Source organism: Ruditapes philippinarum, unplaced genomic scaffold (assembly GCF_026571515.1).
Source record: "Ruditapes philippinarum isolate M1 unplaced genomic scaffold, ASM2657151v2 ctg5783_1_1_1_1, whole genome shotgun sequence".
Classification (NCBI taxonomy): Eukaryota; Metazoa; Mollusca; class Bivalvia; order Venerida; family Veneridae; genus Ruditapes; species Ruditapes philippinarum.
Window position 1 is genome coordinate 30,268 of NW_026863557.1, and position 23,612 is coordinate 53,879.

Genomic DNA, 23,612 nt, shown 5'->3' on the forward strand with positions numbered 1-23,612 from the left:
TCTTCTTTTTGATATGGCCAATATTGATAATGTACAAGTTCCATTTAAATCTTCTATTTTGATATGACTTATATTGATAATGTCCATTTAAATCTTCTATTTTGATATGGCCAATATTGATAATGAACAAGTCCATTTAAATCTTCTATTTTGATATGGCCAATATTGATAATGAACAATACCATTTAAATCTTCTATTTTGATATGTCCAATATTGATAATGAAACAAGTCCATTTAAATCTTCTATTTTGATATGGCTAATATTGATAATGAACAAGACCATTTAAATCTTTTATTTTGATATGGCCAATATTGATAATGTACAAGTTCCATTTAAATCTTCTATTTTTGATATGGCCAAGATTGATAATGTCCATTTAAATCTTCTTATTTTGAAAGGCTAATATTGATAATTAACAAGTCAATTTAAATCTTCTATTTTGATATGCCCAAACATAAATAATGAACAAGTCCATTTAAATCTTCTATTTTGATATGGCCAATATTGATAATGAACAATACCATTTAAATCTTCTATTTTGATATGCCCAATATTGATAATGAACAAGTCCATTTAAATCTTCTATTATGATATAGCCAATATTGATAATGTCCATTTAAATCTTCTTTTTTGATATGGCCAATATTGATAATGTACAAGTTCCATTTAAATCTTCTATTTTGATATGACTTATATTGATAATGTCCATTTAAATCTTCTATTTTGATATGGCCAATATTGATAATGAACAAGTCCATTTAAATCTTATATTTTGATATGGCAAAAAATTGATAATGAACAATACCATTTAAATCTTCTATTTTATTATGCCCAATATTGATAATGAACAAGTCCATTTAAATCTTCTATTATGATATGGCCAATATTGATAATGTCCATTTAAATCTTTTATTTTGATATGCCCAAATATTAATAATGAACAAGTCCATTTAAATCTTCTATTTTGATATGACCAATATTGATAATGTCCATTTAAATCTTCTTTTTTGATATGGCTAATATTGATAATTAACAAGACCATTTAAATCTTCTCTTTTGATATGCCCAAACATAAATAATGAACAAGTCCATTTAAATCTTCTATTTTGATATGACTAATATTAATAATGTCCATTTAAATCTTTTATTTTGATATGGCCAATATTGATAATGTCGATTTAAATTTTCTAATTTTGATATGGCCAATATTGATAATGTCAACAAGTCCATTTAAATCTTCTATTTTGATATGGCCAATATTGATAATGTCGATTTAAATTTTCTAATTTTGATATGGCCAATATTGATAATGAACAAGTTCCATTTAAATCTTCTATTTTGATATGGCCAATATTGATAATGTACAAGTTCCATTTAAATCTTCTATTTTGATATGGCCAATATTAATAATGAACAAGTTCCATTTAAATCTTCTATTTTGATATGGCCAATATTGATAATGTACAAGTTGCATTTAAATCTTCTATTTTGATATGGCCAATATTAATAATGAACAAGTTCCATTTAAATCTTCTATTTTGATATGGCCAATATTGATAATGTACAAGTTCCATTTAAATCTTCTATTTTGATATGCCCAATATTGATAATGTCAACAAGACCATTTAAATCTTCTATTTCGATATGGCCAATATTGATAATGTACAAGTTCCATTTAAATCTTCTATTTTGATATGGCCAATATTGATAATGTCGATTTAAATTTTCTAATTTTGATATGGCCAATATTGATAATGTCAACAAGACCATTTAAATCTTCTATTTTGATATGGCCAATATTGATAATGTAATAGTTCCATTTAAATCTTCTATTTTGATATGGCCAATATTAATAATGAACAAGTTCCATTTAAATCTTCTATTTTGATATGGCCAATATTGATAATGTACAAGTTCCATTTAAATCTTCTATTTTGATATGCCCAATATTGATAATGTCAACAAGACCATTTAAATCTTCTATTTTGATATGGCCAATATTGATAATGAACAAGTCCATTTAAATCTTCTATTTTGATATGGCCAATATTGATAATGAACAATACCATTTAAATCTTCTATTTTGATATGCCCAATATTGATAATGAACAAGTCCATTTAAATCTTCTATTTTGATATGGCTAATATTGATAATGAACAAGACCATTTAAATCTTCTATTTTGATATGGCCAATATTGATAATGTACAAGTTCCATTTAAATCTTCTATTTTGATATGGCCAATATTGATAATGTCGATTTAAATTTTCTAATTTTGATATGGCCAATATTGATAATGTCAACAAGACCATTTAAATCTTCTATTTTGATATGGCCAATATTGAGAATGTAATAGTTCCATTTAAATCTTCTGTTTTGATATGGCCAATATTAATAATGAACAAGTTCCATTTAAATCTTCTATTTTGATATGGCCAATATTGATAATGTACAAGTTCCATTTAAATCTTCTATTTTGATATGCCCAATATTGATAATGTCAACAAGACCATTTAAATCTTCTATTTTGATATGGCCAATATTGATAATGTACAAGTTCCATTTAAATCTTCTATTTTGATATGGCCAAGATTGATAATGTCCATTTAAATCTTCTATTTTGATATGGCTAATATTGATAATGAACAAGTCCATTTAAATCTTCTATTTTGATATGACCAATATTGATAATGTCCATTTAAATTTTCTATTTTGATATGGCCAATATTGATAATGAACAAGTCCATTAAAAAATATTACAGCTTTAGGGTTAAAGCATATTGTGTAACCTTTGATATTGCTAAAAATGCAATTAAAATACTTTTCAAACACTTTTGCCTATTTTGGGGACTTTCCCTAAAAAAATTTTTATTTAAAATTTTGAAGTGACGTCATTTTCGGGTTTTATAAAAAGTGTTTAAAATCCCCGATAAAAAGTTAGCGTTAAAACCCTAAGTTGGGGCAATGAAAAATGACTTTTTTTTTTTACTTTAAAAGGTCCCTTTTTTTTGGGTATGTTTATAAAAAAAATAAAAATATTAAATTTTTTGAAAGTTTTATTACTGAATTTATTGAACTGGTTGAATGCTCGCCAGAGGCTCGCATAATATAATTTTTTATTTTATGCTTTCCAGTGTTTTATTGTAATATATCAGATGATTATATTCTGATAAACCACTAGTGAAATTTATAAAATATAATTTTCACTGTAGCCGAACTATATCTGAATGCGGATGAAAAGAAAATCATAACTAAATGGAATAACAGGCAGAAATAAATGCCGTACGTCATACGTTAATTTTGCTTCTTTAGGAAAAGAAAGTCGATGTCACCATACATCATGTTAAAAATGTAACAAAAGTAGAGAAATTGAACAGAACTATATTTCAAAATTGATGATGTGACGTCATGACGTCACAAAGGAGAATGCGCGACGTTACGCGCCAAAATCAGTAAAAAATACTTAAAATCACTTAAAAAGTATGAAATAAAAAGAAAATTTATTTGTTTTACATATGATATAAGATTGAAATATATTTCATTCGTGAACACCAGCTATTACATTTTCACTCGTGGCTACGCCACTTGTGAAAATATTGCATCTGGTGTTCACTCAGTGAAATTATATTTCAATCTTACATGCTAAACAAACAAATATCCTCTATATTCAACTTGTGCAATAAATTCAGTATTGAACTTACATTCACTAAATATCCTCTATTTATAATAAAGACATTTATAAAAGTCATATTAATTTTCACTAACTTTAAACTCCAAATTCCAGAATGCCTCTGAAAATTTCATTAGTTAACTTTTTATTCATTTTAATGTATTTTGATTATTCATAAAGCATTCCATGCCTTGGTATTAAATCTTGCATGGTCATTACCAGACTGTTCGATGATGGAATTGAATGGAAGTATATTGAAGAACTAAACTCTCTGGCATACATTTATGACCAGTAGAATGCAGCCTGTGCTTAACAATTGGTAATTATCTTTTGCAAACTTTTAAAGTTATTGCCCCTTGCTATTTTTCATACCTTATTAAGTTATTGTGCCTTGGCATAATTCAAAAGTTTAGCAGGTATTTACTGGAAACTTTATGAATACAGGCAAAGTACAATGTATTAGAACTGTAACTCTCTTTTGCATAATGTATTTATGTGCAAATTTTTTCATACATCGTGTTCATAATTTCAACTCATAAAGTATTGGTGATATCAATTTGAAATTTCACAGCTGTATTTATGAGAAGCATGCTGGTTTACAACCATAACTCTCTTATATTATGATTTCTGGAGTTATTGCCTTGTGTATTTTTTCTTGGATCAAAACTGAAGAAATATTAAAGATATAAACATGAAACTTATACATTGAAACATCTCATTAAGGAAAGTCACAGTAGAATCAGCAGCAGACGGCCGGTTAAGAGATAAAAAAATCAACTCAGAATACAGAGAATTCTGCTTGTATTATCAGAAGTACGAGGTTTTAACACTATATAAAATAGTGAAAACAAATAGAATAGTCCATGTATTTCCTATTAACTATATAAATACAGAATAGACAGGTTATCATCATACATTTTATAAATGTAAATAATATCCAAAATGAGATTCATGACAAGGGGGGTCTACAATTCATCTTAGATAAAAAGATTTGCATCGATATATCATGCAACTAAAAACAAAAGCCTTTATGGAACTGGCTAAATGTGAAAATCCTAGTAATAGAATGCAAGTACATGTACTTTTTATTATACTGATATGGTATTTATGATAAACTGGTAAATACAGGTGAAAACTTTTATTTTGTTACCTTAGTTTTTACACTTTATGAGACAAAATACATTTGTATCAACATTTATTTTACTCTCTCCAAATGAAACTTGGATCAAACAGCGAAGTATTTGAAGTTTAATGTTTAAAAATCAAAGTTTTCATATTACAGTGGTCACGATGTTGATGGTAGATTATTACAGGCATATTCATGGTGTTCCCTTTACTAAATGCAATTATTTTTTTTTCAAAATTAAACAGTTTGTTTATTGATTATAACAGATGAATTTAGAATCGTGTATCATTTATTTCAGGTGAATTGATAAGCATAGTGAGTAAGCCTAATTCTGTCACCTTTCATTGATTAAACAAGTCATATGGTCAAGAAAAAGACAAACCAACTTGTGCTTTACCACAATGTAACAATCATTTTTTTGTTAAAAACATTGAAGTCGCAAATCTTGTAAAATTTACAAAACTATTTAAAGTGGCCTACACCTTTTATTTTTTGTTGATAAAACAATTCTGTGATGTTTCAAACTAAGTATTACAGTAGGAAAAGTGCATTATATCACTGTTAAGCTTCATCAAAACAGCACTGCCGAGAGCTTTTTATAGCATGCAGTGATGTTTGTTTCTAAAATTAGAAAATTTGGAAAAAAAATTCCACTCTACTTATTTACATAAAGAGAGTGGACCAGTAGATAAGAGGTATGGTGGAGTTTTCTTATTGTTTCTGTATTTTATTGGCAACAAATTTCATTTATCACATAAACCGCGGCGCAGGAGTGTAATAAAGCCATTTATTACATGCTTTTCGGTGGTTTATAGAAATATATCAGTGACATAAAACTGGTAATTTCACTGTTTGAAACAGTGAAATTACCACTTTGATAATTTCACTGTTTTGAATTTAAGCCCCTTACGTTGTTTCAGTGAAATACCAGCGTGCACAGTACTGGGTTACAACTTAATGACGTGACGTCGTAAATGACGTCACGTTGTATTATTATTTGGCGCGCTTTTCGTTCAGTATTAGGTTTAATGTCTTCTTAAAACGTTTCTTTGCATGTAATAAAAAGAAAATTTGTTTAGTTTAGTGTAAGATCGAAATATATTTCACCTTGTGAACACCAAAAGTTCATATTTCACTCGTGGCTGCGCCACTCGTGAAATATACCTTTTGGTGCTCACTCGGTGAAATATATTCCAATCTTACACTGAACTAAACAAATATCCTCTATTTAATAAAAACGATATTACACTAGACGATATTACACTATAGTGTAATAACACTTTGACGTCACGTCATTTGCATTATAAACATAGCGTTAAAGCGCGCTAATGTTAGCGTTACTCTATAGGCGTGTAAAAGAAAAATGACTCTTGTTAACAGTTTACCGTTCTTATTTTATATATGTGATAAATAGAATATTAAATTCGTGTAGATTCAATACTAAATTTATTGAACTCGTTGAATAAAACAATATAATGCTCGCCAGAGGCTCGCATAATATGATTTTATTCAACGCGTTCAATAAATATAGTATTAAACCTACACTCATTCAATATCCTCTATTTACCCCTTAATTTTATTGAATCGACAATTATATGAACCAGTTTTATCTAAAAATAACATATTTAACCTTAGAAAAGCTGAAGGCCACATTAAGAATATTTATTTCAATCACAAAAAAAATTGACAACACACACATACACAAGTATACAATCTTTAAGCTTTAAATGTACATTGGAAATAGTAAGTATAATGTACAGATAATATAAAACTGTGTAGAATTCTTAGCGTAAACACTAAGACTGACCATGTTGAAGGATAACAGGAAATAAAAATAAATTACAATCAATCGTTTCTCTTAAACAAACTGGTTACCAGTTAGAAAATATGTAAAAGATATATATAACAATGTATCTAGTAATACTAAAACATGCTGCATAAGATCAGCATCAGTGCTGAAAGGAACAAGTACAATGTCCGGTTAAATTCTGGGACAGCAGCACCTGAAAATATATTAAGAATGAAAGGTATTTATATATCACTCAAAGGGTTTCATGCATTCATGATTGATACATACCTTTTATAAATATATGGAAAAAAGAGGAAAATGAAGAAAGACAACACATCAATACTGGTACGGGTTGAGGTTATAAATTCTTTACTGGTTCAAATCCTACTAAACCTTCATCAGGATAAATATGTATATATATTTTTTACTTTTTAAAGAACTAGCAGACCTATACATGATATAAAGTTTAAGATAATTCCAGCAGTCTACCAAAAAATGAGTATTGCCAATGAGTTTACACTTTATTTAACAGAGGTCTATAAAAGGCCTCTTCCAAATCGAAATATTCTTTATAATCATGCCGTTTTCCAAAAAAATCTTAAATTACATCAGCTTTTTTACTTCCCAAAATTGCAATTTAAGGGATATTTTTTTCCAAACTGATAATTAAGTGAGTTTAGTTAGAAAAACCACTGACTGCCACTTGAGCAGGTACAATTACTGAAGGAGGAACTGTTGCATCTTAAGATTTAGTGGTAGACTAGATTTTCTGGTTTTCCAAGACCTTTTGTCAAAACAAACAGCTGCCGTCAATACTTTAAATGTTGTTTAAGCCATATAAATGCTTTATATTATAAACCTTCTTCCAAATATGTTATTGTAAAGTGCATTACACACTACTCAGGACATCTTGACCATTATATGAACATCACAAACTATTAACTAACTATTCAATGATTGTAAGATAACTGATCAGTCCCTATACATGTGTATTAGTAGATCCTTACAGTAATGTCCTTTTTCTTACAAAGCCTTTTCATGTTCAAGCCAAAAAAAGTCTACAAAATGTTTTATACAGTAATACTAAATTAATTTTATAAATTCCTCTTTACAATTTTATGAACTTGTTGTAACAGGTTGCATCATGGAGTCATTTGGAATTCAATAAGACAAGTGTTTTTATGTCAAATATCTAAGCTCTAGCCCTTGTGTTTTTTTAAGAAACAGATTTTTTTTTTTTTTTTCTGGCAACCAGAGTTCTGCAGGGAATAAATTTGTTCTATCTTTGAAATAACAACTCTGAAAGAGGATCACCAAAACATCATTTCTAGAAAGTTTTGATATTATTGACCATTTTGGTCAAAGAAGTATGGATGGACGAACCCCAGAGAGAGAGTGAACACAATAGGTGTGTTGTGGTGAGCTAAAAATCAAGAAACATTGGAGAACCCAGGCCTTTTTTCCTCTAGGTCCGAATATGGGCCCCATTCCTCATCCAAATTATGGATTTTTTTCCCAATCCAAAAAAATATTCCCAATCTAGAAGCAATTTGAAAGAAAAAGTACCGCATTTTCAATTTTGGTGTTGCAAAATAGCGTTACGGAATATATTCATGTTTTGTGAATAAAAACAGGATTTTTAATTGATATCAGTTTTACATTTGTACACATTTTAGCCTGTCCTTACATTTTTGATATGACAGAAAAAGCTGAACAGTTAAAGTAAGATTTATTAAGATTTATTTAAACAATTGTAACACATTGAATGCTAGCATATTTTCCCAAATTGGCAAATTTCACAATAAACTTTTTTCCAAAATATGGAAAATTTTACGAAACAAATTTCTCAATTTTGCCATGTGGCATTTTCCCAAAATAGAGGAAAAAGGTCCTGAAACCTGAGATACAGACAGCGTGTTTATACTCACAACAAACGTGGATTTCCAATTTTTGAGCAAATTATGCTTAGATTCAAACTCATAATTTCAAAGGACCATACTTTGCCAAAACTAGAACTCCGCGAGTCGGATGTGTCGCCTTGTGGACAGTATAGTTGTAATGTAAGCATTTTCTTCTTAAATGTAGGTTATTTATAAACACTGCTAAAGGGCAATAACTAAAAAATAAGAAGTGCAGAGTACCAGTTCTTGTGCACTGCACTTCTTAATGAGATCTATCATCCTATGAAGATAATCAAGTCCATAGCTTTTATAGTAAGAGAAATGACCCTGACAAAATTAGGGTATGAAAATTAACAAAGGGCAATAACTCAAAACCATGGAGTACTGTTTTTTGTGCACTGCACTTCATCTCAATGAGACCTATCATCCTATGAAGTTTCATATACAAAGCTCTTATAGTTTAGGAGAAATGGCCCGGACAAAAATAAAAACAAGACGGCCATGATGGCCCTGAGGTCGCTCACCTGTATAGAGGCCCCCGGAGCGGGCCAGTTTAAACCCCAGGGCTTTTATTTGAACAAACATGGAAGACACCCATTAGAAGATGTTTCACAATGTGAAGTTTTTACTAAACACATATAATGAAAAACAATGATCTACTCCCCCCCCCGTCAGGGCCAATTTTAATCCAGGGGCTTTTATTTTAACAAACTTGGTATTGGTAAACACCAATAAGAAGATGTTTCATGCTAAACATCTGAGCTCTAGCTCATTGGGTTTTTTAAAAGAAAGATTTTTTAAGTTTTTACTATACACATATAGTTAAAAACAATGACACCCCTGGGGCGGGGCCAGTTTTGACCCCAGGGCTTTTATTTGAACAAACTTTGTAGACACTCACTAGAAGATGTTTCCTGCTTATTATCAAAACTCTAGCTATTTGGGTTTTTTCAAAGAAGATTTTTAAGTTTTTGCTATAATACACATATAAGGAAAATCAATGACACCCGGGGCGGGGCCAGTTTTGACCCCAGGGCTTTTATTTGAACAAACTTTGTAGACACTCACTAGAAGATGTTTCATGCTTAATATCTAAACTCCAGCTATTTGGGTTTTTTCAAAAAAAGATTTTTAAAGTTTTTGCTATACACATATAAGGATAATCAATGACCCCCGGGGCGGGGCCAATTTTCACCCCAGGGCTTTTATTTGAACAAACTTGGTAGACACCCATTAGAACATGTTTCATGCTAAATATCTTAGCTCTAGCTCTTTGAGTTCTTTAAAAGAAGATTTTTTCAGTTTTTACTATATGCATATAGGGAAAATCAAAGACCCCCTGGGGCGGGGCCAATTTTGACCCCAGGGCTTTTATTTGAACAAACTTGGTAGACACGCACTAGAAGATGTTTCATGCTTAATATCTAAACTCTAGCTATTTGGGTTTTTTCAAAGAAGATTTTTAAGTTTTTACTATTGGTTGCCATGGCAACCAGAGGTTTTAATGGAATTTAAATTTTTGAACAACTTTGAAAGGGGTCCACCTAAGGATCATTTCTGTAAAGTTTGGTTGCAATTGGCCATGTGGTTTAGGAGGAGATGTTGTTTTAAAAGTTTGACGCCATTTTTTGAAGGACGCACGACGGACGCAGAGTGATGACAAAAGCTCACCCTTGAGCACTTTGTGCTCAGGTGAGCTAATCAGAAAATTAACAAAGGACAATAACTCAAAAAAATAAGAAAAACAGAGTGCCAGTTCTTGTGCACTGCACTTCTTCTTAATGAGATCTATCAACCTATGAAGTTTTAAGCCCATAACTTTTATAAATCATTAGAAATGGCCTGGACAAAAATAAAGTATGAAAATCAACAAACAGCAATAATTAAAAAATAAGAACTGCAGAGTACCGGTTCTTGTGCAGTGCACTTCTTCTTAACCTATGAAGTTTCAAGTCCATAGCTTTTATAGTGGAAGAGAAATGACCCGGACAAAATTTAAGTATGAAAATTTACAAATGGCAATAAATCAAAAATTAAGAAGTACCGGTCCTTGTGCACTGCACTTAGGGTTATTGAAAGAAGCATGCATACCAAGTTTGAAGTCAATCCGACTTATAGTGACTGAGTTATGCTCCGGACAAAATTTAGGGGACGCCGCCGACACCGCCAACAAAAGTAAGCCCTATATCACAGTCGCCTTTTCACTCTCACATTATCTAGTCTTGGAAAATAAATTAATGAGATCATGAAACAGCATAAAAACAAACCTCCAACAAAGCAACCATCATTGTAGGCAGTACGGCCCTTTACACACTCACAAACTCCATCAGTTGTATCACATGTTGAATGACTAACTGTACAATGTCCATCTTCTTTGCATACTGTTCCGAGGGTTCCTGAAAATAGTTAACAAGAGCACCGCTAGGCGGAGCATTATATGCCCGAAAGTGTATTTTTTAATAAGGATGAAGCATTTGTAAGAAATGGGAATAAGCTGTTCATCCTATAAAATTTTACAGCTGTAGGTTGATTAATACTTAAGTTATAAATAATGACCTTAACCTTTGACCTTGTGACCCGAAAATCAATAGGGGTCTTCTACCCAATATGGACAATTATCCTATGAAGTTTGAACATTGTGGGCCAAAAGGAACTTAAGTTATGCTTTGGAAACCAAATTGCTAACGGACGGACGGATGACCTTTTGACCCCAAAATCAATAGGTTTTTTTTATGAAGTTTGAACATTGTGGGCAAAATGGAACGTAAGTTATGCTCCGGAAACCAAATTGCTAATGGACGGACCTGTTTTCAGTTTTAAGGTAAAAGTGACCTTGACCTTTGACCTTTTGACCCCAAAATCAATATGGGTCAACTACCCAATATGGACAATCATTCTATGAAGTTTGAACATTCTGGGCCAAATGGAACTTAAGTTATGCTCCGGAAACCAAATTGCTAACGGACGGACGGACAGACAGACGGACGCCAGGGGGTATATAAAAATGATAAAATTTAATATATGAATACATATATACAATCATAACAGTGACTAAATTACACAAATGATTATAAAAGATTTCAACTATGTTTGAATGAAAACCATGACTAATGATTATTCTAGCAATATTTTACTGTTGATTTTCACTTGTATTATTGGACAAGAGGCTTCATTTTTAGCTCAACTATTCGATAAGAATAAGTAGAGCTATTGTAGTCACCCAAACCACATATGTTAAAGTTTTTGTAATACCTCAAATATTTTCAAAGTCCATTGACAGCGATTTTTTTCTCTGAAAAGTGAATGGGTCTGGTACCATAAAAATTGTGAAAAAAAAGCATCGTTTCTTGTGAATTTTTTACTTAAGATTGTGAATATCTTTTTAAGAACATATAATTTTTTTAATGTAGTATTTACTGTTATGAGACATTTTAAATGATGTTTACAGAAATTACCAGACGCTTGTTTCTGTATTGATTCGTCTTAAACAGTACGAAATTTAAAGGGTGATTGCACCGAAAAGCATGGTCGGCTAAACGCATTTTAAGATAAACAAAGCACAACAGGCAAAATTTTAGCATCATTATGCGAAGATAGGAAATAATACGTTATTAAAGGCTTAATTAATCGGAATTGTGAAATTTCATCAGAATTGTGAACGGGTCCGTCGGACCAAGTCTGAAAAGTGTGAAGGTCAGTTTGTGATTGTGAATAGGTCCTTTATTCGGTACCACTTATATAGGGAAAAAATCCCTGATTGACATATGGCTTTGAAACTTTGCACACTTGTTAACCATCATGGCCCCAACCTGTAGACAGGAGGAGGTAACTGTACCAAGCATTTTGACAGAATTATGCCCCCTTTTCGACTTAGACTTTACATTAAAGTTTTTGTAATACCTCAAATATTTTTAAAGTCCATTGATATATGGCTTTGAAACTTTGCACACTTGTTCACCTTCATCACTTCAACCTGTAGACAGGAGGAGGTAACTGTATCAAGCATTAAGACAGAATTATGCCCCCTTTTGACTTAGAATTTACGTTAAATTTTTGTTATCCCTCAAATATTTTCAAAGTCCATTGATATATGGCTTTGAAACTTTGCACACTTGTTCACCATCATCACTTCAACCTGTAGACAGGAGGAGGTAACTGTATCAAGCATTAAGACAGAATTATGCCCCCTTTTGACTTAGAATTTACGTTAAAGTTTTTGTTATCCCTCAAATATTTTTAAAGTCCATTGACATATGGCTTTGAAACTTTGCACACTTGTTCACCATCATGATCCCAACCTGTAGACAGGAGATGATAACTGTATCAAGCATTTTAACAGAATTATGTCCCTATTTGACTTAAATTTTACGTTAAAGTTTTGTAACACCTCAAATATTTTCAAAGTCCATTGACATGTTGCTTTGAAACTTTGCACACAGTCACTTGTTCACCATCATGACCCCATCCTGTAGACAGCTTCCTATCAAGCATTTGGCAAAATAATGCCCCTTTTTCATTTTAGCACTTACATTTAAGTTTGCATACCACCTCAGATATTTTCATATTCTTTTGACATCTGGCTTTGAAACAAGTTGAAATTTTATACTCTTTTTTGAGAGCATTATAGGACTCTCTCCAGGGCCTATAACTGTAACATGGATTTAAAGAAAAATTTTGCCCTTTTGTTAACTTAGAAAATTTCACATTATTAAGGCTCTTTTACTATGAAGCACTTAGAATAGTCGAGCGTTGTTGTCCTACCGACAGCTCTTGTTCTACTTGTCCTGCCAAAAATTCAGCCAAATACAAACATTGACAACTAGAAGTTTTAATCTGATATATGAGATCCCTTAATTTTCAAATGGACTGTTCTAAATTTAAAGCTGAACAAATCAATTACACACATACAAGTACAAATGTTGCTGCAATGCAGCAATTGAGAAGCTCCGCGCAAAAAATGTGCTCATTACAGATACCTTACCAAATTATTCCTACGCACAGGTCATGTTATATTCAGATTAAGTACTATTGTAGATTTTTCCGAATGTTTTGTAAACCATTTTTTGCATAATTATACTTATCTTATGCACTGTCCATAATTAAAGAGGGGCCAGATATTTAATTTGAAAAAATGCTTTCACTGATGCCTATCTGGTAAGGAAAGTAATTCCATTGAATACAAACAAGACTTACAAGACTTGTAACTGTTATGTGACATGACTGTACTGTGTTCTGTTTGTGTCACTAATGTAGTCAGTAATATAAGATGATAAAAATATAAAAGTCTGTTTTTATTATTATAATTGTAACAAATATACAAATACATGTAGTTACAAAAGGGACTTAAATTATAATATAGTAATATTACATGCATTTTTTATGTCAAATTAAAAAAATGGTTTCTTTCAATACTGATAGAAGACTGTTACCTGAATTTTAGGCAGGTATGAGGAAATTCACTATGCGAGTCAAAGATATATTATAAAAGCTACTTGACATTGGTGATATATAAAAAAGCTTTTGTTAATTGATTTATTGGGTATAAAACCATTCATAAAAAAACAATACACCTCAATTGTTGAAACTGCATATCACAGTTTCTGATCTATCTATCTATAGTCTATGCTTAATGAGGGTCCTTCAGCCCGTATGGGCACAAAATGCAGCTTTCGCTGTCGAGTACGGACCCCGGACATGTCACCAGTCATGCCCTTAAAGAGTTAATTTTGAAGCACAACATGTTGATAATTTACCTCTGTGCAAGGCTGCATTACTAATGTTACTACAGAAATGTAACCTTATATACTAAAGTTATATAATTATTTCAAAACAATCAATATATAAACATATTATTATTAAACATTTAGTTTCATAAATATAAATTAAGAATAATTATCAAAAGCAAAATTATTAAAGTCTTATGTTTATATTGACAAATTCAATCACTAATAGTATACTTGATATGCTGAGTGTAAATGTAATTCAAAATGTAACAAATTATAATTTCATGTACTACTAAAAAAGGGAAATAACAAATTTATTACTAAGTGTCAAAAATCAGAACATTAATAGCTATTTATAGCTTTCGAATTCATGTACAGCAGAACTGCTTTCCGGTTCTTATTAATTAATATGACACGCTGCGAATCACCGAAGGGGTAACCAATATAATAATCAAAAGGAGTTTTTAAATCCGAATTTATTTTTAGCTGTAAATCGAAGGGATTAATTGTTAAAATCTGGGCCCATAGACAAAAAAATAGTTAACACAAAGAGCAGGCGCGGAGCAATAACAGGTTTGGGTTATCTCTATTACAACATAACAGTGATGTCATCATAATCCTTAGGCCACCAGTAGTCGTACAAATATATTTTGACTAATAGGCTCTAAATTTAACAGTATTCGATAACATTTATACTTTTTGATATTGTCAACTGTTTATCATTGAACAAGATTAAAAAATTTCCAAATTCAAAGCAAGTTAAGTTGATGGAATTGTATACATGTCAGCTTTAAAGCCTGAAAAAAATTTGCAGCAACACTCTCAGTTAACAGTTAACATTAAAGCTTGAGTAAAATGAGACCAACCTTCAGTTAAACATGCAGTGCCAACCCCCTCGTATCCTGCTGTACAAACACAAATTTTGCTATTGCACTCTGTGTGAGCCACTTTACAATTATCATTTGTTTCACAGGCTCCTCCAAGTTTTCCTGGAAATCATTGGGGAAAAAAAGGTTTCTTTAATAAACAGTTTTTATTCTAGTAAAACAAGAAATGTCAATTATGTTAAGGTTGTGACCTTAACTGTTGTGACTAGTCTAATTGACTCTGACTACATGTTTTTCATACAGGTATTATAGTACCTAAAAATTATGGTTTGTAGCTTCAACTTTCTTGACGCTATGCTGCTTAAAACATTAATTTATTTGAACTTAATTTGTAGAAATATTGCAATGTTGGCCCAATCTTTAATGATTGGAAAATGCACCTCAGACATTCTTGGTCACTTTCTCTGTTGTCTTTTTGTGTGACATGTTTATACAGCAATACATGTGCACTCTGTATTGAGATCAAAATATACTGTTGGTCAGGAACTAAAGATATGACTATACATTTGTATATTAGTTTTAATTAAATAATCTTTTAATTCAAGTTCATGCTGTTTATTAAGTTAAACATATATGGTAAGCAATATGATAAAGTATAACATTCAGGAGTGTGAACAAGTCTAAATTTAAAATCCTGAAAAAGCCGGGGGTTTGGGGGCTGCAGGTCCCTATTGGGGTCAAGGGGGAAAGCCCCTGTGGGGGGTCTGGGGGGTTGGGGGGGCGAAGCGCCCCAGGAAAAATTGAATTTCAGCATTTGAAAATGCACTAGAAACAATTTTCCCAGACACTTCACCAATATTTTTTAAATGTATTTGTCATAATTTTTTGCCATTTTCACTCTGACCAAGTCACATCATTTTTTTTCTCTGACAGTATAGTTTAAAACCTTTTATCGTATGTGTTGCATTTAATCAAGTGTTATAAAAGTTGAGTGTAAACAATAAAAGATAAAACAACTTTTAAAACAAGCACATAACTTTAACAATTTGAGAATTTCGATCTTTGGTTGTAATCAGTAGACGCTTGCAAGCGATGCGCCTGGTGATTTTGTCCCGTACCGGTCGCACTTACAATACCGTTTTTCGTCGATTTCTTTTTCATGATACTCACGTTAACTACAGTATTGTATCCGTCAAGCACAGACGAATTTTTAAAACAACTGAACCCTTACACCCAACCCCCTCCCCATTGATTTTTTTCATTGAATTTGCACTTATTTCAGAAATAACTTTTTGGCAGGAATATCCGGAATTCCGGATTAATCCGGACTTTTGACACCCCTGAACATTAGAGGTTTAACCTGAGGCAATGACCTGTCTACAATATTCTTTATTTGATTCACATCGTAAATCTTATCATGTTGTAGCCTCTAGCATAGATTGATAACTAAAAACAAGAGGGCCATGATGGCCCTGAGGTCGCTCACCTGTATAGAGGCCCCCGGAGCGGGGCCAGTTTAAACCCCAGGGTTTTTATTTGAACAAACTTGGAAGACACCCATTAGAAGAAGTTTCATGATGTTTAGTTTTTACAACACACATATATATGATAAACAATGACCTGCTCCCCCCCCCCCCCGGCAGGGCAAATTTTAACCCAAGGGCTTTTATTTGAACAAACTTGGTAGACACCCATTGCTAAAAATCTAAGCTCTAGCTCATTGGGTTTTTTAAAAGAAGATTTTTTATGTTTTTACTATATAAATATAGTTAAAAACAAAGACACCCCAGAGGCGGGGCCAGATTTGACCCCAGGGCTTATATTTGAACAAACTTTGTAGACACTTACTAGAAGATCTTTCATGCTTTATATCTAAAACTCTAGCTATTTGGGTTTTTTCAAAGAAGATTATGAAGTTTTTGGTTGAACATATAAGGAAAATAAATGACAACCGGGGCGGGGCAATTTTTGACCCCAGGGCTTTTATTTGAACAAACTTTGTAGACACTCACTAGTAGATGTTTCATTCTTAATATCAAAACTCTAGCTAATTGGGTTTTTTCATAGAAGATTTTTGAAGTTTTTGCTATACACATATAAGGAAAATCAATGACCCCCGGGGCGGGGCCAATTTTGACCCCAGTGCATTTTTTTAACAAACTTGGTAGACACCCATAAGAACATGTTTCATGCTAAATATCTTAGCTCTAGCTCTTTGAGTTCTTTACAGACTTTTTAAGTTTTTACTATATGCATATAGGGAAAATCAATGACCCCCTGGGGCGAGGCCAATTTTGACCCCAGGGCTTTTATTTGAACAAACTTGGTAGACAGTCATTAGAATATGTTTCATGCTATATATCTTAGCTCTAGCTCTATGGGTTCTTTAAAAGAAGATATTTTAAGTTTTTACTATATGCATATAGGAAAAATCAAAGACCCCCTGGGGCGGGGCCAATTTTGACCAGCTGTACCATTAACGTCTGCAAACAATGAAACATTAGATCCACCACCTGGTGGGGGGAGGGGGGAGGCACACTCAACTTTTTCTTTTTTTGAAAGTCAAACTCACCAGTAAAAGAATAATTTGAATATTATAGTAAAAGGGTAGAGATGCATACCAGTATTTGATATAAACAGAATACTTAAGTACTACATGTACATGTGTAACTGAATCATAGTCAACATCATCAATTCCATGCCATCACTTATATTTCACAGTAATTCATATTTCCATGCAACAGGTGTTAAGGTGTTAATATTGGTAAAAATTTAGTCATACTCCTAGGAACACCTTGAAAATTCATTGACTCTATGAGTGTTTGAAACAATCATCATTTTTTTTAAATATTGCCTCTAGTCTCAAGTGTTAACAAGGTTTTTTTTTTTCGAAATCTGAGCTCTGTGACCAATCAGTATTTGACCCGAGATGACCCATACTTGACTTTTAGCTTAAAATCATCTAGACAACCGTTCTGACCTATTTCCAGGACATTTGGATCAAAACAGTTGCCTCTAGAGTATTTACAAGGGTTTTCCATTTATAGGCTGTGATCTAGTTTTTGACCCCAGCTAACCTATGTTTGAACTTGAGCTAGAAATCATCAAAACACTTTATCTGACCAATTTCCAGGATACACAGGTAAAAATGCATCACATGTTTCTTTGCCACACCATATGTTTTGGAAAACATGTGTTTAAAAATATAATTGTTTTTCATATGTAAAATAACATATTTTTAACCAGGACCTATTGAAAAACATATGTAAACAAACATTTGTTGAACTCGAGGTTATCACATGTTTTTCATATGATGAATTTATGGATTATAAATTTTGTATGCTTTGCTCTTTGAGTGAGTCTCAATTAGATTCTTACATGATTGTTCACAAATTATCAAAAGATTCTTGGTTCATGCATCTATTGCAATATTCAAGGACAGCCCTAATATAACTAGAACTATCACTAAATGTGATTAATACCCTCGCAAGACTGCTTCTGAAACTAAAACTGTCACTGTCATGGTGTAAAATACCCCGGCATACCACTTTGTCAGAATCAACAGTGGCCATTTAGAGCTCAAGGACAACCTGCCTGCCAAATCTAAGGTTACTTGAAGCCAGTGCATTGCTAAGTTATGTATTCTACATGCTTCAAATGTGAAAATGTCAAAATCAATACACTGCGGACAGGCATTCTTAAGCATTTGAGCAGACAAACTTATCATAGTAAAAATCCCTGTGACCTTGACCTTTGACACAGTCAAGTCAAAATCAATAGGGGCCATCTACTAGTCATCAACAACCTCAATACCAAATATGAAGTGAAGACTGTGGGTCCAAAGTTTCTTAAGTTATTGGGCGGAAAAATTTTTGAAGTCAAAGTCCCTGTGATCTTGACCTTTGACCCAGTGACCTCAAAATCAATAGGGGTCATGTACTAGTCATGACTAACCTCCGCCAAATATGAAGACTGTGGGTCAAAGGAATCTTAAGATATTGGGCAGACAATCTTTTTTAGTCAAGGCCCTGTGACCTTGACCTTTGACCCAGCAACCTCAAAATCAAAAGGTGTCATTTACTACTAAGTCATGACTAACCTCCATGCCAAATATGAAGACTGTGGGTCAAAGAAATCTTAGGTTATTGGGCGGACAAGCTTTTTTTAGTCAAGGCCCCTGTGACCTTGACCTTTGACCCAGCAATCTCAAAATCAATAGGGGTCATTTACTAGTCATGACAAACCTGCATGCCAAATATGAAGACTGGGGTCAAAGGAATCTTAAGTTATTGGGCGGACAAGGAAAAACTGACGGACGGCCGGACAAGCTGATTCCAGTATACCCCCCTTATAACTTAGTTGTGTGGAGGTATAATGAAGATGTTACTAGTAACAGAATACCTTGTAAAAGAATTGAAACAGAGTTGTGGTTGTGGGCAATTAAAGATAGTTGTGGTTCTTGTATGTTGCATTTCCTTTTAATGATAAAGTTTTATTAAATTACTCTGTTATAAGTCCAGAAATACAAGGAAAAGGAACAAAGGACATAACTCTATATATACTGAAGATGGAGTTATGGTTATTAAACACTGCACTTCCTCTCATTGCGCTTGACCATTGTATGAAGTTGTATTGAATTCCTTCTACTTGTTTTCAAGTTATGCACTGGACAAAAAAAAGTTACAAAGGGCAATAACTGTATTTAGTCCAAATAGAGTTATGGTTATTGTGTACTGCACTTCATCTCACTGCCCTTGACCATTATATAAAGTTTTATTGAATTCCAACCATTAATTTTCAAGTTATGCACTGCACAATAAAAAGTAACAAAGGGCAAAAACTTTTAAATGAGCCAAGAAAGAGTTATGGTTTCTGTGCACTGTGCTTCCTCTCAATATACTTGACCATTGCATGAAATAGTATTGAATTCCAACTAGTAGTTCTCAAGTTATGCTCTGGATAAGATAAAAGCAATGGAAAAGTAACAAAGGGCAATAACTCTATAATTACTCTGGACAGAGTTATAGATCTGCACTGCACTATCTCTTATTGTGCTTGACCAATGTATGAAGTTGTATTGAATTTGAACCAGTACATTTTAAGTTATGCTCCGGACAAGGAAATGTATCAAAGGGCAATAACTCTGTAATTTGTCAAACCGGAGTTATGGTTCTTGTGCACTGCACTTCCTCTCGATGTGCCTGACAACTGTATGAGTTTGTATTGAATTCCAACCTGCAGTTTTCAAGTTATGCACCGGACAAGGAAAAGTAACAAAGGGCAATAACTCTGTAATTAGTCAAGATGGAGTTATGGTTCTTGTACACTACACTTTCTTTCAATGTGCTTGACCATTGTATGAAGTTTTATTGAATTCTAACCATTAGTCTCCAAGTTATGCTCCGGACAAGGAAAATGCAACGGACGTCTGGACCGACCAGACAACCGTCCACCGGGTGACTCCTATAAAAAGCAATATGAGGATAATAACCAACAATTTAAGTACCACTTAATAAATCATTTTGATTCCTTCAAACAAACAACAACAACAATAAAGAGCAACAGTCTCCTGTAGCCTACTGATAACCACAAACAACAAAATTAGCAACATACCATCGTCTACACAGGCACCCTTATATGCCGTGTGTTGACCTGTACATACACACACATTAGATGTACATGATTGATCAGATCCAGAACATGTGACTTGAGAGGAACATGCAGCACCTAGCAATCCTGAAATATTGTTGAAAGGTATGTATGAAAATCAGTGGCATGTTACATAAAGTGTCACAATATTTAAGAGATAGATTAATGCCATTTTTACCGGACTAAATGAAAACAAAATCATTGTACCCCTCCAGATAAGCAAAATGACTGAAGAAAATATATTTTCAGTTTAAGAAATATATAAATATTAAGTACATGTAATCATAATGTACATGTAGCAGAGGAGAATTTTTAATGAATTTAGTACTACAAGAAAAACTATTTCTTTTATACATAAATTTAGTACTTTAGAACGTATCAATAAAACGGTCTGCATTTGATAGTGAGGTTTTGAGTTATCTATAAGATTTTCCAATCATTTGTAACTAATCAAGAGACAGGAAGTCACAAGAAAAATGATATTTATCTTTAAATCTAACTTATACCTTGCATGTTACACTAAAGAGCTAAAATTTGTGAGCAGCAAAATCATGTACAGTATGTCTTTTTTCCCTTTGTTTCTTTTGTTTCTTTTCATATCTTTACCAAAATTTACAGATAATAAGTGGACATTTTTTTATCTTTAACTAACTTAATTATTATTTGACAAAACAAAAACAATATGACAATGACCTGGGGTGACAACACAGCTGCCACTATTTGGTGTATATCCATTTTTACATGCACAAACCCTACTGGAACACTTTAGATTAGAGTTTGCAGCACATGCAACTGACACTGAACATAATCCTCCAAGTGTTCCTGAAAATTGCAAAATTAAACAAACATAAAAGTTTGTTATTCAACATTTATAAACACCTTATAAAACAATGAAAGGCTGATCTGAGTCTGAATTGAAAACAAGCATAATCATTGAAGGCGTCTTCTTGAAATACTGATCTTTCCCTTAAATAGGAAATTGCCTCCCCACCTTACATACCCCCCCCCCCCCCCCCCCCTTCGACCTAAAATTAATAGAAAAAATATCATAATGTGAATCCTTTTTTTAAAACTCCACGAATTTTTATTTGCAAGGTGGCTTATTCAAAAATGGCAAAAAAAGTTTAGGAGGAAAAAGCACTGATAATATTATTTTTTTTATAAGACTTAAATCAATTGTAATTCTCATTGTAATTTCTGTTTAGTATGTTCCCTCAACCTGATGGACTTTGGAAATTGTTTGGTAAAATCAGAAAAAAAAAACATACCCAAATTCAAATGCTATTTTTAAGCCTTAACATCGGATGTAAACTGTTTCAAAATTTAAGCATCCTTTTTTTTAATGTAAAGATTAAAGGGTAAATACAAACTCCAAAACAGTAATTATAAAATAATAGAGTTGTCTTACTTGGCCCAAACAATCTTTTACGAGTTTTAGTCTGGACAAAAATAATGCAATTGTCTACTTTAATATCTCAATTACTGGCTATACAGAATACAAAATTTTAAGTGGGATAAACTTCAATTTTAAACATGTGAAGAAACCTCCAGTAGAAGTTGTAGAACTAATTCTTTCTGTATGCTAGATGCTAAGCTTCCTCATAAAAAAGAAATTCACAACCAGGCAGATGATTTGCTGCAGAGACTCTTCTTTATATATGATGATGTTGAAAGTTAAAATGGTGAGATATATAGAGGAATTATTTAATGAGTGCAGGTTTAAATTACTACATTTATTAAACAAGTTGAATAAAATCATATCATGTGAGCTTCATGTAACACTAGTATAATATTGCTTTTATTAAATTGCTTTATTTCACTCCCGCGACGCAGTTAATGTGATTAATACGTTCATATTTTTACATACCATCATGTACACAGGCACCGTTGTACAGTGTATTGTCGGCTGCACACACACACACTTTATCTGCACTGCATGCCTGATTATCACCACTACAATCACCGTCTACAGTACACGTCCCTCCTAATAGTCCTGAATTATATCAATTAATATTAACCCTTTCACTGCCATTATAGGAACGGCATATGACGTCCCTATTATTTTCAGCATATTTGCCATATGGACGGCTTTTGCCATTTCTATAATAATAATAATAATTATAGTAATAATAATTATAATAATAAGAATAATAAATAAATAGATAATTATACCATCAATATTATTATTATACTAGCAGATTTGGAAACATATATAATTATTATACTACTAACTAGAACTATCACTAAATGTGATTAATACCCCTGCAAGACTGCTTCAAAAATGAGGAAGTTACAGGTCACAGAATACCTTGTTAAAGAATTAAAATAGACTTATGGTTTTGGGCAATTAAAGATAGTTGTGGTTTTTGTATGTTGCATTTCCTTACAATATGGTTGACCATTGATGAAGTTTTATTGAATTACTCTGTAATAAATCCAGAAAGAGTTACGCTTCTTGAGCACTGCACTTTCTCTCATTGCGCTTGATCATTGTATGAAGTTGCATTGAATTCTAAACATTAGTTTTAAGTTATGCACCGGACAAGGTAAAGGAACAAAGGACAATAACTCTATAAATACTGAAGATGGAGTTATGGTTATTGTACAATGCACTTCCTCATATTTCCCTTGACCATTGTATGAAGTTGTATTGAATTCCAACTACTAGTTTTCAAGTTATGCACTGGACAAAAAAAGTAACAAAAGGGCAATAACTGTAATGAGTCAAAATTGAGTTATGCTTCTTCTGCACTGCACTTCATCTCACTGCCCTTAAATGAGTCAAGAAAGAGTTATGGTTTCTGTGCACTGCCCTTCCTCTCAATATACTTGACCATTGTTTGAAATTGTATTGAATTCCAAATAATACTTTTCAAGTTATGCTCTGGTCAAGAAAAAAAGCAATGGAAAAGTAACAAAGGGCAG

General features: G+C 32.4%; 1 protein-coding gene across 1 annotated transcript in view; it reads right to left on the minus strand.

Moving 5' to 3' along the window:
• Positions 1–6,721: 6,721 nt before the first annotated feature.
• The window catches only part of LOC132722495 (cell death abnormality protein 1-like), a 129,211-nt gene continuing 112,320 nt past the window's right edge, over positions 6,722–23,612 (minus strand). Inside the window, exons 13-18 of the mRNA XM_060707004.1 lie at positions 22,555–22,680; positions 21,381–21,509; positions 20,652–20,774; positions 15,078–15,200; positions 10,756–10,884; positions 6,722–6,801 (exon numbers count right to left, since the gene is read on the minus strand). Of these exons, the coding sequence (XP_060562987.1) occupies positions 6,722–6,801; positions 10,756–10,884; positions 15,078–15,200; positions 20,652–20,774; positions 21,381–21,509; positions 22,555–22,680 (710 nt within the window). The remainder of the gene's footprint in view (positions 6,802–10,755; positions 10,885–15,077; positions 15,201–20,651; positions 20,775–21,380; positions 21,510–22,554; positions 22,681–23,612) is intronic.